The sequence below is a fragment of the Thunnus thynnus genome, chromosome 22 (genome assembly GCF_963924715.1).
Source record: "Thunnus thynnus chromosome 22, fThuThy2.1, whole genome shotgun sequence".
NCBI classification, from domain to species: Eukaryota; Metazoa; Chordata; class Actinopteri; order Scombriformes; family Scombridae; genus Thunnus; species Thunnus thynnus.
The window spans coordinates 189,459-209,055 of record NC_089538.1 but is presented as its reverse complement, the minus strand read 5'-3'; the positions used below and the strand labels follow the sequence as shown (position 1 = coordinate 209,055).

The 19,597-nt window shown below is 36.9% G+C and overlaps 1 protein-coding gene across 4 annotated transcripts in view; it reads right to left on the bottom strand.

Moving 5' to 3' along the window:
* The window catches only part of senp3b (SUMO specific peptidase 3b), a 33,963-nt gene that overhangs the window by 2,127 nt on the left and 12,239 nt on the right, over window positions 1-19,597 (bottom strand). For all 4 annotated transcript variants that reach the window (XM_067579120.1, XM_067579121.1, XM_067579118.1 and 1 more), the window contains 6 exons: window positions 14,394-14,541; window positions 12,041-12,088; window positions 8,729-8,806; window positions 7,449-7,586; window positions 2,665-2,748; window positions 2,396-2,446 (listed from right to left, as the gene is read on the bottom strand). In XM_067579120.1, the coding sequence (XP_067435221.1) occupies window positions 2,396-2,446; window positions 2,665-2,748; window positions 7,449-7,586; window positions 8,729-8,806; window positions 12,041-12,088; window positions 14,394-14,541 (547 nt within the window). The remainder of the gene's footprint in view (window positions 1-2,395; window positions 2,447-2,664; window positions 2,749-7,448; window positions 7,587-8,728; window positions 8,807-12,040; window positions 12,089-14,393; window positions 14,542-19,597) is intronic.

Here is a 19,597-nt window from a genome sequence, read left to right as displayed (position 1 = left end):
GGCACTCAAACACCCAGCGAACAAACTGTAACATTACATTAACACATAACACATACAAGACATGTTGCCAATATACAGTACATACATATACACTGACCGAGCACTTTATTAGGAATACCTGTGCAATCTAATGCAATCCAGTCCAACAGCTCTAAATTCTATTTTTATGACGCTTATACATTTGTTGACATTGTCAGACAATTGATAATTTTACTTTGTTTATTATTGAGGTTGTAGTGGGTGGTGGTGGTGTACTGGAGTGCATTAAACTGAAAAGTGTTCTTAATATTTTGTTCACCCCATTGACATACATGGGGGGACAAAATATTAGGAACACTTTGCAATATAATGACAATCAATAGAAACTGAAAATGTATAATTTTAAAATTTTTGTTTGTGCATTATGTTAAAAAGTGCTCCTAATATCTTTTCAAACCCCCAATCTTCTGATTAGTGGACGACCCACTCTACCTCTGAGCCACAGTGGGTTCATGGATTCATGCTATTGACGCCTAACTCTGACCCTACCATCTGCATGCCACAGCAGAAATGGAGATGCATCAAACCAGGTTACAATTTTTCAGTCTTTAATTGTCCAGTTTTGGTGAGCATGTGCCCACTGCAGCCTCAGATTGCTGTTCTTGGCTGACAGGAGTGGAACCTGTCATGGTCTTCTGCTGGTGTAGCCCATCTGCCTCAAAATTCCAAGCGTTATCTAAGTTACCTTAGCCTTTCTATCAGCTCCAACCAGTCTGGCCATTCTCCTTTGATATCTCTCATCAACAAGGCATTTCCATCTGCAGAACTGCCATTCACTGGATGTTTTTATTGTTTTTTGCACGATTCTGAGTCAACTCTAGAGACTGTGTGTGAAAATCCAAGGAGATCAGCAGTTTCACAAATACCCAGACCAGTCCGTCTGGCACCAACAATCATGCCACGGTCAAAGTCACTAAGAGCCAGAGTAGGGGTTTCTGGCACAACTTAACCTACTTCCAAGGTGCATGGAGAAGGGAAAAAGCCCAAAGAGGTCAAACCTCCAGCAACACTTGTAATATATAGAACAACTTTATTGTGAGACCAACGTGTTTTGACTCGTGGCCGTCATCAGGGATGACCCTGACAAAATCACTAAGATCAAATTTTTTTCCCTATTCTGATGTTTGATGTGAACATTAACTCTAGCTCCTGACTGATATATTCTGTTTTCTGCTAATATAATTCTTTGGATTTTTCTGGTTCTGAATCTAGTAATATGGAGTTTTAATATTAAGGTTCATTAAGCTCAAAAGAAATTGACTTGTATATAATCGATACTTGTCATATGAAAAAAATACTGTGCTACAATGTCTTGCCATGTTACTCAGCCCTACACCAGAGACCAATTCAGGTCCTTAGTATTTAATATGTATATTTTATACATATACAGTACATTGTCAGCTGGAATTCAGGACTAAATTTGGTTGTAGTTGTGTTGTTGGTGTTGTCATTAACTCCAACAAATGTCAATAAATATCAATATTTTAACTGTTTCCCTGCAGTTTCCTAACTTTAATCATTTCTTCTTTGCAATGGATGAAAGCCTTTCTTAAATGAACTACCACTCTTTCTATCATTCTTTTTTTTTGCATTTCTGCCTTGATTGTTGCTCAACAGTTAGTGTGTAACAGTAAAGCATGTTGCACAACATGAACAACAATTGCAGAAGACACTGAGTAGTATTTGTCTAAAAGCATTAATCTCATTTTGCAGTGGTGACAGGATCTTCAGCTTACTTGGGAGGAATGTTTTCCTGGTCTTGATAGCCTATTGATTTTTTTGGCAACATTTCAGAAGTTTGTTCTCCAAATTTGTTTGTTTGTTGTTTGTTCTTTTTAATTTAAAAGCTTGCAGAGTGATGTATATGCTTTTGACAGTCGTCATCTTTTAATCTGGTTCCACAGTTTTTACAGTACAGCAACAGTGTTTTTGTTGAGGTTGATGAATACATATGTTCTTCCTCACATTCACTGGGCTTCCAGTATTCTGACATATTTTTATTGTTTCGATGAAGCTTTTCTCTTCACCATATTGTACTCCAGTGTCTCTCCCTTGTTAGTTATATTTACATTGATGTCCTGCCCCCCTTTTCCTGTGAAAAGTTTATCACCTGGAGTAATTGACACTTGTCATTTGTTAATGCAGCTTAGGGAGAAATTGGGAGTTCTTAGTTTGATGTAAAAGGTGTGATGCAATTCAGAATCATAGTCATATAAAAATTAGCTCATAAAGGCCTGAATCAAGATTGAGATATTAATACTATTAATTGTGTGGCCATATTAATATCAATGTATGGCAAAAATGATAAGACAAGATTTCACATTTGTTTCACATTCTCAACACATGAGAAACTCACCTGTAGCACAAAGGCCCCACAGTCACTGTCGTTGTTTTGACGACCCACATTCTGCAACACACAATCCACAATCTATTAGCAATAGTAGTACAACTGTTGAAATGCACATCATAGACAAAGTTATGCATGTGTGACTTGCAGAATCAACAACCCATTTTCCCCCCAGTGATCGTTAAAGTTTTATTTTAACCTTTAGAAGGCTTTGTGAAATTAGTAACCTGAATCTGTGTCAAAGTTGAAAAAACAAAACAAAAAACAAAGCATCTCACCATTTTGAAAAAGCCTTTCCATCCCGTCAAAAAGTCTTGTTGGTCTTTTTTGATGGCCTCCGCTTGCAGATACTTAAAAATGTGCTGGAAGCAAAAACAACACAAGATTCAATGAAAGAATACAGAGATAAAGCAAAACAACACAAGTCACAGCCTCCTCAGTTTACACCTGGCATTAAAATGTATCCTGGGTGATCTGATCACAAGTTGACAGATAGAGGTGTGAATGCACCCAAGACACATTGAGATCCGATCGCTCAGACCACATTTGAAGGTGGTCTGCGCTGCACGTGGCCAAATTCATTTAGCAGTGTGAATGCAATGTGTCCTGGGCCACATTGAAGGACAGCCTATTCAACTGATGTCCTCTGTTTTCTGGCAGACTACGCACGAAAATTGCATTGCTGCCTCCTGGTCCATGCACCCTCTGTCCAAAGCTGTGTTCAACTAGTTTGATAACAAGATAAAGACATGCATTACTTAGTTTTTCCGTTTTTCATGTGAATTCACCCCCCCTCCCCCAAAAAAAACCCCAAAGCCAATTCACATTTTTTCCTGTTCCCCTAACCTGTTTTCGTCATAATGGAGCTCAGGATTTATCAGGAGGCTGCTTTACTCCAAACAATTTCACTGTATGAACCTCAAATGTGTGTGTACAGCTGACTTTTTGGAACACAAACAAGCGCATTAATTACAATTAGATCCTGACCGATCCTGTCAGCGTTTCAGGAGACTTAAATAATCAATGAAGTTACACTGCTGTGCCTAACGCGTAAATGCGCACAGCATCTCTCTCTCTCTCTCTCTTAATGGGGAGACACAGCTGCAAGGAGATCGCTGCACTTAACTCTATATTTATTATGGTCAGACCCGGCACTAGAGCAAATCAAGGACGGGCATTTGATTTTCATGAGGGGGCACACAATGCATTGTATATTTGTTTATCCTGTTATCAAACAAGTTGAACACAGCTTAGGACGGAGGGTACAAGGACCCCCGGTCCTCCCGCCGAATAAAAACAACAACGCATTTGGTCTTTGCAAATGGAAATGATGTATGTGTTTATTTGTATATAGAGTGGGGATGTGAGATCCAATCACAACTGGTCACTCAAGACTCATGTGGAGACACATGTTAATGCCAGGTGAACAGACATACTTAGAGCTGTCCACTTGTGATCGGATCACCCAAGATGCATGTTAATACCAGGTGTAAACAGGGCCAGTGATTTGTTCTACTACATTATTCTTTGTTTCCACGCACATTAGTTAGTTATATATAAGTTAGATTTATTAAGATTTCACGTTCTCATGGACCCACTTTGAGGAGAAATAATGATTAAATATTTATGAAATATGTGAACATTTTCCCATACCGTTTTTTTTTTTTTTTTTTTTTTTACCACTGACGTGTTTAACGCAAAATCAGAGTACATTATTTGGAATTTAAAGAACAGATTAAGTGAACACCAAGCCTTGAATTATAAATGAAATGACACAAAATAATGACTTAATTTAAAACTGCAGAGCTACCACTCCCATCTTTCATCCAAGGATTAGCCCCACAAAAATCCAAACAACAAATAATACTGTACAACTTCTAGGCTTCATTAAAGGACATACATTAGATAAGATGTGTTGGCCATCTAACAAACCAATGTGACTCTTTTTTCCTTAATCAAAAGTGCTGTAGCCTTCAACAGTAAATAATCCTTTAGCATCTGCATGAGCCTCAGATAGCTAAACTAAACCAGACAGCTGCCAGACGAATTTTCACAATTTTATGCTGCTGTTCATCAGAGAAGGGTCCAACTGCAGACCTCATGTCTAGGGACTCCAGGTCTGCGAGCCAATTGGAAAAGAGCAGGGTCCCCATATGTGAGGTTATTCACTTCCTTGTCTGCCACAAAATGATATAACCAAATAGGCTACAAAATCAGATTGTCGTATGTGGTTATTGTATGTTTGTTACATTTTTCTCCTGAGTGAGAAGGAGTTAGAAAATACAGAAAAATAATGTTTTCTAATTTCTATATTGTGTACAGGTTTTGAAGGCAGTATGAGTTTAGGCACACATAAGTCACTGAAATCAAATACTGTCGCTAACAACATTTGTGTCGATATATTATACTGACAATCTGTTTCACATGATTTTATAGGGCTAATATAAATGTTAGCTTTCCCAACAGACTAACATCACCTGCACAGTCAACCAGGTTATATTTTTAGTATTTTGTTTAAATTTACCATAGTGTTTCTTTCACACCTAACACACTACAAGAACAAATATTTAGCTATTTTTTTACATGACAAAAATATTACAAGAACTCTCAAGCACAGAAATGTGACCATGCAAATCTAGAAAAAAAACAAAACTTTAAAAAACAGAATGCTAACAGAAGTGATGGACCTCAGGTATGGGGACCATGGGGAGGTTAATGGAGGTTTAATGGGCTGACGCTCAGAGCACCGTGCTGTCTCGCCATTACAAAGACATTTCCGGCTTTGTTTATACACAGGTCCATGTACATAAAAACAAATCGCCTGCATGCAAAAAAAACAGAGTTTAAGATGAGAATGTGTGGGACACACAGCTTTCTCCCTCTTTTTGATCATTCACCAACAGTAGTTAAAGGGATTCATTTTTAGGGATTTAAAATGGGACACTGAATATGGTCTATATTTATGACATTGAAACCGGCCATCCCAATTTTGAGTGTTGAACTAAGCGGGCAATAATACCTAATGACCTTAAAATTGCTTAAGTAGTTCCTGTGTTTGAATCTGGAGACCAAAGTTCATTTAACAATCACCACGCTATTTGGATCCAAAATGGATTTAGGGAAAAAAAATATTCTACAGAAATGGCTGTGCTTCAACTGGTTGACAAAATTCATACTGCTTTGAATAACAATGAATATGCTTTAGGAATATTTGACTTATCTGTTTTTGACAGTTAATCATGACATTTTACTCCAAAAACTGTTACACTATGGTTTTACTGGAATCACTTATAAATGGCTTTACAATTATATTCATAACAGTTTGTTATCATTAATGGATAGTCATCAGCCATTTTAACATGTGGGGTCACACAGGGATCTATTCAGGATCACTCTTATTTATTATTTATATTAATGACCTGGCTGCAGCATTGTCCTTCTTGCTCCCAGTACTTTTTGGCAATTTATTTCTCTCACATATTAATTTCTCTGTACTAATGGCTAGAGCTAATTCGGATCTAGGAAATATTTCCAAATGGTTCAAATTAAACAAATTATCTATCAATGTCAAAAAATCAAATTTAATCATATTCAAATCAAAAATTTGTAAATATAACTCATGTCTCTCCATTGGAAATTAAAAAAAAAAAAAAAACCCAATTACCCAGGTCTCATCCACAAGTTTCCTTGGAGTCCTGAATGATGAAACTCGAAGCTGGAAGATTCATATTTGTTTTGTTTGGTGTTTGGTGTTTATTAACTCTTCATTATAACCTAATTTATCTGTACGTCATATATTGCAATATCATTTGGGGATCTACTTATCCCACATACCTTCATAAGCTTTATATTTTGCAAAAAAAGTTTTGCAGAATTGCCACATTTAGCAGAAGTACTGACTACTCAGCCGCTCTCTTCAATCAGCTCAAGATCCTATCAATTTTTAACATAAACAAATACAAGACTTGTTTTTGTTTTCAAGATTTTGCCTGATTCAGCCTGCGTCGCTTCCCTTGCCTTGTAAAGCATTTTTACAGCCCAATGGTGATGTACACAACTATAATATGAGACATGCCAAATGGTTACACCTCTCAATGTTCCATACTGGGCTCTGTCAATTCTCTATTAGATAGGGGGGCAGCTATGGAACAGTTATATTCAAATCGCATTTCAGTCTACTTCATACTACTCTAAAGAATTTCAAATATAAGCTTAGGACCTGTCTGATGAATTAAACTTAACTATTCAAACTGATCATATCTGACTATAATTGGCCTTTCTCTCTCTCTCTTTCATGAGGAGTTGACTCAACATACGTGTGCTTCAGTATGCGTGTGCACACATTCGCATGCATGCTCACACACATGCCAAAACACACACATTAGAAGTCGTTGTTTTATTTATGCTAACTATTTTATGTTTGCTTTTTCATCCTATGGTTGGTTGTTTGCTTATTTTTGTGGATTACATGACTTTTGTATTTGCTTATAATGCGTACTGAGGTAAGATTCCTTCTATAAGCCTCTGGGGGTTTTCTAAATCTCACCTGCACAATTTGCTTCCTCTCATTTGTTGTTGTGTTTCTGCTATTTTGTTTTAAAAACAAAATAAATAAAATAAAAAATAAAAATAAAAAAACAATCTTGATTTTTTGCATGTAGCCTAGACATTTTAACAGCTTGTGGTTTTACTTTTGTGATAAACTGGTGGTCCAACTCATTCTGGAAAAAGACATGGCTGTCTCTCCCTCTCTTCAATCTTGCAGTAGTACAGTATATTTTTTGCTGGACTGCAACAACAGTTATAAACGCAATTGTCTACCACTTACTGACTGACTGAGTGACTCCCTTACTGGGTGATGAAGCTACACCATTGGTTGGCCCAAGCTAAGTATCCCAAAATGCATTTCACACCAACCAACAGCAGTGGCGGAGATTAAGGGACAGCTTGGTTGTAATTCATATTTCAATTGTCCAATCACTGAGAGTCTCTAAGGGCTTTCCAATATTTTTTCAAAAATAATCTACTAGTATAAGGACTTAATGTTACTGTCCAGTCTTACCTTTGGGCAGCGTCTGTTGAGGGTCCGCTGGGAGTCAAAGTATGTAATGGCTCGGCGAGGAATGTCAACACTGACCAGCGACCAGTGGACCTCCAGATGGATGGGGATCAACAACAGATCCTTCTGAAAGATGTCAACCTGATAGAAGTATGACAAGAAGAGAGGAGGGGACAAAGTAGTAAAAGGAAATAATAATATGAGATAATAGAGTGAGTGAAGGCAGCAATGTTCCACCTAGCAGTTTTAATAGATGTAATTCAAGTTCAAGTTACACTTTATTTGTTGTTTGCACAAAATACGCAGTCATCTGTACTATGAAATACTTAGGATAGAGACTCAGGGACAGTACTGCAGGCAAAAGTAATTATACACAACAATAAGTTAAAGAAAGACAGAAAAACTACTATAGACAAGGAATTTACAATAGAACCAGTGTATATATAAAAAGTGGGTGTTTGAGCAGAGTTATTAAATGCTTTGCTATGAGTATGGAGTATATATAAATTAAAGCAGTAATACAAATAATGCAAAGATGAGTGATGGAATGTGTAATAGATGTAAGCAGTTATCACAATAGTGCAGGGCATGAGTGCAAGGGCAAGAGATCTTAGTTTCTCTAGTAGCAGCATGAACATTAAGTAACATGTGCAGTGGGCTGCATATTTCAGGTTTTTACAGTTAAGTAGCCTGATAGCCTGGTGAAAGAAACTGTCATTGAGTCTGCTCCTGTACTGCTTGCCAGAAGGTAGCATGGTGTGTTGGGTGGCTATGGTCCTTGGTGATCTTACGTGTCTTGCCAAGGCAATGAAAATTGTGAATATCCTCTATGGCAAGGAAGTTTGCCACCAGTTATGACATCTGCCAACTTTGCAACTTATTGTAGAGCCTGGTGGTCATGGGCGGAGCAGCTAATTAGTGATCATTCATTGATATTGGCATGAGAAGCAACAACAGAACAGTCGAGCTACAACCCTATGACTATCCCTTTGTCTTGATTATATGAATAGAAAAGGACGTATAGACAACATACGAACAATGACATTGACTATAATGCTTGGACTGCAAAAGGCTAACAACTATCAACTGATACCAGACAAATCTAAGAAAGATTTAGAAAATAAGAGGTCTCCGTTGGTAGGGATGGGGCATTCTTCTTTTGTAGCCCCATTTAATGGTATAAAATGAAAAGATTTACATAAAAACCTTATGTAGGGCAGTCTTGAAAATCCTGCTCAACGTGTTCACTGAAAAACAGTTCAAAGAATGGGACACCCACTTACATTTTTCGTCCACCGTTTGACTCCTTCATAGCCTTTTGTCCTTAGCTTATCATAAAAGAAGCTGTTGAAAAAGTGAACCTGAGGAAGAGAGGGAGAAAATTAAAAATAATGGTAGAAGACATAAGAGTTGTCAAAAAGGCTTATGCTGTGAACGTTCTCTTTATAATGTGATAAAACACCTCATGAACTCTTGCACAGCTGACAAACGTCTAATAGTAGGACTTTCGCAATAAAAAAGTAAAAAGGTGAACAATGTTTGAAGAACTGAAACTTGATGTATTACTTTTACCAGAAGCGTTTAACAAAGTATAAGTCACAAACTGTGTTACCGTTTACTGTCTCTTCAAACCTCTCCCCACTGATAAAACACAGCTTGTAATGGTCAGAAAGAAAAAAACAAACAGCTACTTCATAAATAAACAACTGTCTTCAGAGAAGCAGATGAAAGTACAAACACTCTCCAAAACTTAATCAGTGTTAAATCCATCAATAACAACATTCAGAGAGCAGTCCACTAAGAACATAAAATCTTATAATCTTGACCAGATGGCTGAACAATCAGCAACTGTTGAAGTTTTGTGTTATTTTAACACTGTGGTGACCTGACAGTCTTACCTCCACCAAAATATTGGTAGTAAATTCGCAAGTAGGCTAGCAAAATCTTCGAAACTTCAATCTGCACACTTGTTGACATCAAATTTAATACTTCAAAGAAGAAGTAGTAAAGTGAATAAATGCACATTGTCCCTGGGCGATACATTTGACATCAATCATGACATTAATATGAATATTTTTCCAATATTGGATGCAAAAAATTTCATAAAATTATCAAAATATAATCATCAAAATGTTTTATACAATTAACTGTGTTCCACTGTTATGTATTAAAAGCAGCAAAAACCCTTAAACAATACCTTACATAACTTATTATGGTAGCTTTTTTATTAAAGATCCACTCCAGACATGTGTTCATATATATAGCATATAAAGAAAAACTCCGCTTGGAATAATAATGTCTTTGATAGTGGTTTTCCACAAAAAAGTTTACTTAAGTGCTTAAAAATTCTTTAAATTACATCTCTTCCTTCCTCATTAAAAATCCAGAATCTATGAATATGTAAATATTTTTAATTAAAAAAAATTAACTGCTACAAGATGTCTCCTACTTCACTGAAGAAGTCCATTGTGTATGTACACACCTTAGACTAGACTTTTCGGTGAGCACAAAGAAACTTTCCTCTTTTGGCGGATTGATTTGAAAACACTTATCTCGTGTCTGCAATTATGCACAAACGTACAGTAACAGTCAAAAGTTTGGACACACCATCCCATTCTCTCGAACAAGAAGGTGTGTCCAAACTTTTGACTGGTGCTGTACAGCATTCTGCACAGTGAAGGTCAAACATTACAGTCAGGTAACAATAAAAGGAAAACATTCTTGAGTAGTTGTTTAACAGATATTTGTAAAATGATAAAGCAATGTAATCGGTAATCTGAAAAATTAATCAAACAAAGACAATTTACTGTGGTTTAAGGCCATGTATTTATTTACTTTGGGTAATAAAGTTAAATATATATAAAAGGTAAATACTCTCAAGTTTAACCAGTTGTAATAAGCTTATTAATCTTTCAGCCAATGATGGGATATGAAATGCTATCAGGCCGTATCCCTGGGGGCCTGCATAAACAAAGGAGAGAGCAACAGGGAGAGATATGGTAGCATGTACAGAGTAAGTGGTTAGAGAAAAAAAAATACAAAGTTAGGAGTTTGGTTCATTAATGGAGCATAACTGCAAAATTAGTTTGTTACCAGGTGCCTTGCCCCGAGTAGGTTGTTAGCTTGTTTACCATTAGTTACCCTTAGTAGTCTGACCATCATGTTTGCCTTTAGACCCTTTGGTTATCTCTGGGCATCAAGTGGGATTTTTTTGGCATTGGCCTTTGGAACAAATAAATTAAAAAAACGGAACTTGTGATGCATCGGTTGTGGATTTTTGTTCAGAATAGAACTGTCTGGTACTGTAAGTAACTGAACTACAACTCAAAAAGGCTCTGGTTAATGATTGTTGCATGGATTCACTACTTTGGGCTTAATACACTGAAACTGAAATTTGTATTTGGTTGTTGACTGATTTATGGTGACTAGGAAATGTTATTTTTGCATTTAATGATTTCCACCCCTTTGGGAGAAATCTTCAGCTTTTAGGGTTTAATACTAGCGAAATCATAAGTACCTGAGACCTGTTATCTGTGGTTAATGGCCTTTCCATTGTCATTCACTTAAAAGCACATAAAGATTTATTTTTCGGGTACTTTGCCATGCAAGTATTTAACTCACTTCCACCCGGCAATTATGTGGTTATACTAGTTTTATTTCCCTTTACCTTTTTGGTTGTTAATATCAATTTTTCAACCAGTACATAAACTGAAACGCTTGACTGTTTCCTGTAACCATATGACCACTTCTTGTGAATTGTTGTTCATCTCAACTAAACTAAAGCACAGTCTTCAAAATGGAAATAAAAGAGTAGTCCAGCCCCAAACTGCACAAATCCAAGTCACCCAACTGCATCTCACACACATTAGAACTTCAGCTATCTGCTCTACCAACATTAGATTACTCCAGGCACAAGATCAAAAAATAAGATTGTACTATATATGACAAAATATTAAGCTGATCATCATGACAGCGGACACTCCACATCTCCTGTTCTACTGTCTGTGGAGAACCAGGTCAAACATACAGCAGCAATAAAATAATGTAAAAATGGACTGCTCGAGCAATTTAGTATTGCAATTAAATAAAACAAGGGGAACTTACAGTAGAGAGATTTAAAGAAGAATGATCAAAGTCACTGCTGCAGAGGCTGAGATATCCTGATTTTTAGTTGCTAGTATGGGTCAAGCTCCAGAAATGCTGGATCTGCATTTCCAATAACACAGCTCATTCTTTAGACTTTATAACATCAACTTGCACAAGGACTGCAGATGAAAATTAGCCTTTTGGCTAAATCTGACACATTTACATGTTGTAAATTAATTAATGTGAGTTGTCCCTGATATATATTAATTAATTAATTAATTTATTTATTTATTTATTTAATTTAATTAAGCATCCCCTTAAAATTCAAGCTGAGATAAACTAGATGACATCATTAGGGTTATATTACAGCTTGCCTCAGAGCCTCCAAAGACATTTAACAACTGTTCTCACTGAGTAGTACTACATGATGAGTTACCTGAAACACATGTGTAAAAATCAGTGGAAAGCCCCTTAAGTGCGCCATTGTTATTTTGCTTTTATTGCCTTACCTTTTCTGGTACAGAGTCCATGACTAGGTCACCATACATGTTCATAACCTGAATAAAATAGAAACAAAGGAAGATGCCAAATGTAGAGAAACATCTTGAAAAAGGACACAATAACAGATCTGATCAGTGAGCAGTGATCAAACAAGGTGGTATTTAACCCATTTACTCAATTTGTCAAAAGATCATCTCTGCCATCTTAGATTCTTTCCTGAATTTCTCGGGGCTGAATCCATTTTGATAAATTTTGCTGGAACTTGGTAAGAAGTCTTATAATTGCATTCATCTTAGCATGAAAAAAAAGAAACTGCTGCTGAAGCCCATCACTTGTCACTTGGGGGTTTCTTCGCAATTCGCACACACATTTTGGTTCAAGCATGATCTCTTTCATTTATCCTTCCAACTCGAGCCAATATGCCTTGGTATCGAGAGAGAGAGAGCGCGCACACAAGACAAAGAGCGAGCAAAACACCGTACACGAGAAAGAGCGAGACAGCACGCACAGGAGAGAGACCGAGGTGCATGTTGTGCACTACAATACATCATGGTAATAGAGCATCTCTGTGTGAGTTTAATAGAAAAAGGTATGTTTTTGACTGTATTCAAAATCATACATTTGGGTATATCTCAGGAATGACCAAAACCTGGTCCGTGGGCCACTATGGGGCCTCGGAATATTTACTACTGGGTCGCAAGAAAACTTTATGATTCAGCAAAAATAGCAGAATAATATTTTCACAACTTCATTGATTATTATAGGCTATTTTGGTGGTAAATGAAGCTGGGCTGCACTTTTCCTCATCACTTCCTGTCATGTCATGGCTGGAACACAGCTCTCACACTTGTTATCTTCACCTTTTATTGTGTGAATGCTGGAAGCACAACATATGTTATTCTACATTCTTCTACTGATGTGAATGCTGGAAAGCGTTTTTCCGCTCCATTCAAATGAATGGACGGAATGTTAAAATTTACCAATTTTTCATGCATTTTCAACTCTTACTATTCATTCATACTTTACGCTACAAACTTCACTCAACGTCGAGATGTTCCACATCTTTCATACATTCAAGGTATTATTCAGTTTTCGAATCCCATTGAAACTTTTCAAAATATTCAAATTTGTTTGAACCTTAGTTATAATGGAAGTCTATTTGAAAAACATTCAAACCCACTCATCTTCAACATCTTCCAAATCATTTATACATTCATACATTCATGTAGAAACTTCTTTAAATGGGTAACAAGTCTTGGGACTTAATCACATTGATTCAACATTTTCATATCATTCATATTTTTTTACAAAATCACAGTTTAACTTTCATGAAATTTTCAGCCTTTCTCAGATTATTACATTTGTGTGTATTGTGCAGAATGTTCAGACCCAGAGTGAGTGAGTGAGTCACTCATGACATCATGCACTGTAGGCTCAGGCATAAACATTTTATCAAAGATCTTCAAGACATTATGATTTTACTCCCACAGCTTCCACTCTACAAGCACAATTTCTACATCTGGATGTAGACAAATTTGTCCTCTCTCATTCAATGTTACTTCTATTGAAATAGGACTCAGTTTTTGAATAAATCATTCAAAAAGGCAGAGTGCTGTCTAACGGTCTCATAGAGCCCAATGTTATCTGAGCTCATGATGGTGATAGATAAATTGTGACAGCTCCTTTATTTTAAATCATACAGACTAGTTCAATGTACCATCATTCAATGCGACTCCAGATCCCTTTAATATTATTAGAATGTCAGGGCTGCAAGCCTTATTTCCTATGAAAAGAAAAGTCTAAATATGGAAATCTGATCTTGCTTACTGTTTGCTGTGTGACATGTTAGCTCAGTGCAAAGCGTGGCTGTCTTACAAATATGAGGTCTTAGGTAAGATTCCAGGGGGTAATATTACTTTTGTAATATTAGCTTTTCAATACTATTCAGCTATCCCGGTGGATTACTTTGTAACAGGAATGCAGTGTTTCTACTGATTTGTAAAGGCCTGTCTCTGAGTATTATAAAATTATAAACTGAGAACTATGAAATTACAAACATCTGGTAAGCCTTTAAACACATAAATCTATTACTGGACGTCCTGGATTGTATTTCACCTTCTCATCAGTGCTTTAAACAACACACTCTCAACAACAAAGCCCTCTGCTCTGTTTTAATACAGGGTTTTTTTTAAATCTGAATCCCCACTAAGACACTTTTTCAACAGTAGGTGGCAGTATATACATTCTATGCAAATCATCTGCATTATTTAACAATGCAAAGTTCTGCAACCATGGTGGTAATTAGCAGCATTCTTCATCAAAGTGTTAAGCCCACAATATTGAGATTGTGTACTGATGTACCTGATCGTTGAGCCAGTTCTGTCCATACAGAGTGCCCAGGTCATCCATGGTCAGAACATGGCGTTTGTAGTTGACTCTGAATGTTTTAGCCAGAGCTGATCCTGATGAACGCTGAAAGGACTGTATTAGGTGCTGGACCACTGCTTTCCTAATGAAGAACAAAAACACATGAGCCCTTTTCAGACATGGAATACATACCACTGCAGGCTTCATTTATCTGTTAAATGTGATGGCTTTTTGTCATTCAGACACTGATGACTTCATGACTTAATGTTCCTTAAAGATGATTTCAGAAATGACATTTACAGAAAGAGACACTGCTCACGAGATATTTGGCATGGTTTGACTGGTGCATGAGGGTGAGCAAGGAGTAAGAGAGAGTCTGAGCGAGAGAGAGCAAGAAAGAGAGAATCACATCACTGATGGATTTTAAAACTTATTTTGCTGTTGAAGCCTTGATTAGTGATCACGAGGGATGCTCATCCCCTCTTTTCTCCATGAATCTGCAAATGAAAATTGAAAATAGAGCAAGGGTCTGTTGGTCTCATTATTACCATCGTAAGACGTTTTTTTTGTTTTTTGTTTTATACATCTGTATATAACATATACATGTTTTCATACATTTCAGATTTCTACACAGAGAGTACGTCCTAGAATTAGTTTGGTTTTAAAATCCAAGCACAGCACAGTGTCTCTCCTGCCAGCTGCTGAAAATTCAAGCGCTAAACATCAGCTTTGCTGCACTAAACACCGCAGCTGAGAACTGAGAGCTTGGAACAGGAAACACAGTTGCTCTGCATCACGCTGTCCTACCATCATTCCTCTCTGTTTCCATCACAGTTATGTATTTTGGTCATTTAGAGACAAGAATCTGTAAAAGTTTACCACCTGTCATGCTGTCACCCTTCATTACTCTGTGTATAATGATGTGGCTTAAAAAAAAAAAAAGGGCAGCTATTTGACTGACAAAATGCGAGTGGACCTAGGGGCTTATCGAATGATGCGTCGACTCAGCAACTTTTAGGGTGCAGCCTTAATATAGATAGAGAATGCTTTCAGCTTTTCAAATCTGATTTCTACATTTTGAGGAAAGAGCTGCCTTCATCCATAGGTAGCATGTGAGAGGCTGTTTACTCATATTGAATAGCCCCAAGCTGAGCATATTTTCACTGTACTGTAACACATAATAAGTATATCATGAATCTTACAACACTCATTGAACATATTGTACAGATTGAAACATCCACTACAGAAATATAAAAACTGGAAGACATCAAGACTAAGACTGTTGGTAAATTATTTTGTTACTTTCACACTTATTTACTCGCCATTATTACTCTTATTTAAAAAAGAAAAAAAAGGAAAAGACCCAATCGAGTATATACAGATTCAACCTTAAAGATAGATCACTGTTGGAGATGTAACCATGTTGCAAGGAACCTTACACATAAACTATGGGAATGTCCAATAACTTAGAAGTACTGGCACCAGATACATAACTTCATTCAGGAGATAGTAGATGAAAACTTGGACTTGAGTCCAAAGTTATACTATTATAATGATTTGGAGGCTGTTGATTTACAACGTGTTTTGTTTTGAAGAAGTTGATGGCTCAAGGTTATGATAAGGAGCAGATTGAAATGGTAAATGGACTGTACTTATATAGCGCCTTTCTGGTCTTTCTGGAATTTATGTATTTTTCTTTCTCCTCTATTTATGTATGCTGAACATAACATGCAAGGGTATATATACTGAGTACGAGTTAATGTACTTGGGGAGTTGAGGCCTGAGATGGTTGTCTACACAACATCCTAGATAATGGAAAAATAATACAAGTCAAAAACTATAATAAGGCAAGTACGAGTATGAAAGATATGAGCAATTAATTCATTCATTCATTCAATTACGTTTCCTTCCAAGAGATTGAGTTGTGGATATGTTATGATATGTAGTAATATGTATGTATGCAAATGGGCACATATATACTGTATATGTATTGGCATGTATTGTATACGAATATATGCATGATTTATGTATTCCTTTTTATTTACTTCTATTGTTTCTTTGAATGTGGTTTTTGGTTTGCTTGTTTGTTGTTTTTTTAGTCCGTTATAAAAAGGCAAAATCAATAAAATAATATAGCCATAAGGGGCAATGAGCGGGGTCCAAGCAGATCGTGAGCATTTGGATGCTTGTCTCCTATTTAATTGACAAGAAGCAAAACTTTTGATTTTCTTTAAAATAATTCATCATAGTTATCACTATATGCTGATGCTCTGTTGAGGGATATAAATCTACTTTCAGAAACATTTGATGTGCCTCATAACCTTCAGTGAAGACATGTTTCACATGACTGCACTGCTATTTTGATAAAAATTGATTGGCTTGTATAATTGAAATGGATTGACACATCGAAATTTCTTTCACAACTTAAAATCAGTGAAGTCTGTAGATGATCCTAACCAAGTTTTGGGACAACTGGTCAAGCAGTTTCTGGCGAGATGGTGAGAATATGATTTTGAGAAAATTGAGTTAAAAAAAATTTCAGAGAAGAAGACTAGATGCAGGTGATTTGAGAGATTAAAATGATAAAACAATTTTGTCACTAGGTTTTCAAGATAATTGTGAAAAAATAAACTTGATTACTACAGCGTCACCTTGAGTGTCATTATATGTGCCTGAGTAGTGGGTGGAATTTGCAACCCACCTGTCAATTTTGGTTTTTCTAGGTCTTACGGTTTTTGCTGCACAAACACTTTTAGCAGAGAAAAATAATAAGGTTTATTTTTTAAAAGATCAGACCTAGATCTGTCTTATTTTAGTGGCAGCATCATTTAGGACAGATTTTTTGTATCTTCTGTGTTGAAAATTGTTTTTCATTTCACTCATGTTCCTGTCAAAATCATCAGTTTTCTGGCAAATTTGTTTTAATCTGTAAAACTGACTAAATGGAGGACTTTTTTAACAGTAAGTGATGATCAGGCTCTGCCCTTGGTAAAGTATTTCTAGCATTAGGTTGATGTGTTTGTAGTCATAATCCATGGTAAATGACAGGAATTCAGAGCATGAGTTGAGGTATGTAAAAAATTACTCTAGCTGGGTCTTGGATCCTTTAAACAAACAAAACACATCATCCAAATACCTATTTCATAAGAATATATTCTCCTTGAAGCCATGATTTGAGTAAATAAACTTCTCTTCAAATAAGCCCATATACAAGTTAGACAATGAGGGTGAAAAGGAAGAGTGCAGAGCAGTTAAAGGGAATAATAACAAAACATTGGCATATACTTGAATCTGACTGTCAATTCAATGGTATATATATGTACTGAGGTCAAAGCACAACCTCAGTACATAAAAGAAGTAAAAACCTGGTACACTCATTTACGTCCTCAATCAGCACCAGCCCAAGCTCCTATCCACAGCCCACACCTATCCCTGAGGGCAAACGTTGTTGTGGTTGTTGTCATCAGTGTAATTACACTTACCGTTGTAACAGTTTTAAAAATCCTTACACAGGTAAAGAGATCCCTATAAAAGGGATTATTTCATGTCACACTAAGTCGCTCATTTATCTTATCACTTACCACACATGGTAAGTCATATGTTGACTGTGAAAGACCACGTAAACCTTTTAGGTTTACGTGGCCTCAATCGCTCGGTCATGTCGACAACATCAGGAAGATCAGATCCTAACTGTCTGAGCATGCAGCACAACTCCTGGTACAGGCTCTCGTAATATCACGCATTGACTACTGCAACCCCTTAATGGCAGTCCTCCTTGCATGTACGTTCAAACATCTGCAGATGATCCAGAACGCAGCGGCACGGCTGGTCTTCAACCAGCCCAAAACAGCACATGTCACCCTGTTGTTCATATCCCTTCACTGGCTCCCAGTTGCTGCCCACATCAAATTCAAAATCCTGACACTCGTTTACAAAACAGCAACTGAAACGGTTCCCGCCTACCTGAATTCCCTCATTCAGGTTTACACTCCCTCCCACTCACTACGGTCTGCCAATGAAAGGCGCCTCTTACCACCACCACAACAGAGCCATAAGTCACTAGCTAGACTCTTCTCTTCTGTAGCTTCCTGGTGGTGGAACAAGTTACCAAACTCTGTTCAATCTGCAGTCCCTCTCAATCTTAAAGAAAAGACCAAAGACCCAGCTATTTCACAAACACCTCTGCACTTGATGGACTGAAGGAAGAGAAAAAAACAAAACAAACAAAAAAATTAAATAAATAAATACAAATTTAAAAAATCTGCTTCTATACAATCTATGCAGTCTATGCAATGCCTATCGGACTCAAACTTAGCTTTATGGCACTTATGTTGTATCAGCTCTCAGATGTACGTTGCTTTAGATAAAAGTGTCTGCTAAATGAAACTGTAAATTGTAAAGACAAGTAGAGCCCATTTCCTCTATAAGATATACTGGTATTGAAAAAGTCTCTCCAAGAGGAGGTGGATGTTTTACTTTCCAGGAGGGAACACTATTGGATCCACCGTTTGAGAACTCTGTCACTTCATGGATTAAATATACATTACAGTAGTGGACAATGGAGTGTTGCACTGGGCCTTCAATAGTCAGATTGATGACACCGCCACACATACACACACACACACACACTCTCACACACACATAGCGCACTTATCACCAGCAACTAAAATGGAAACAATATGCAAACTACATCATTAATTCCACATTAAAATAAGTCCATTACAAAATTGTCTTCCAACACCTGTTAACTCGCCTGTGCTCAAACCACCAGCTCAATAAGCTGAAACAATGTGTTGTTTTGTGAGCTCACCAAAACCAAATCACCAAACCAAACTCCTATCAGCTATGTTGAAATGGCAATAAAGTACTGAAACTTTGAAACCCAGAAATTAGGCCATATATCTCACAGCAGCAAATTTGAGCATTGCCAACAACAGTCTTAACCAACTCTATAGATAATTAATATAGCAGGACTCACCAGTCACTTAAAAACAAAATCCATCCTTTCTGCAAAAAGCCTGCCTGCCTGCCTGCCTGCCTGCCTGCCTGCGTGCCTGCGTGCGTGAGCTCTGCAAGCCCCACGGCACACAGAAATACCTACGCTTATTGGTTGATATGATGACATCACCTGGGTTCATGGTTATGATAGTAATTGAAATCGAAACAAAATTATTTTTAAAAATAAAAAAAATCATTTT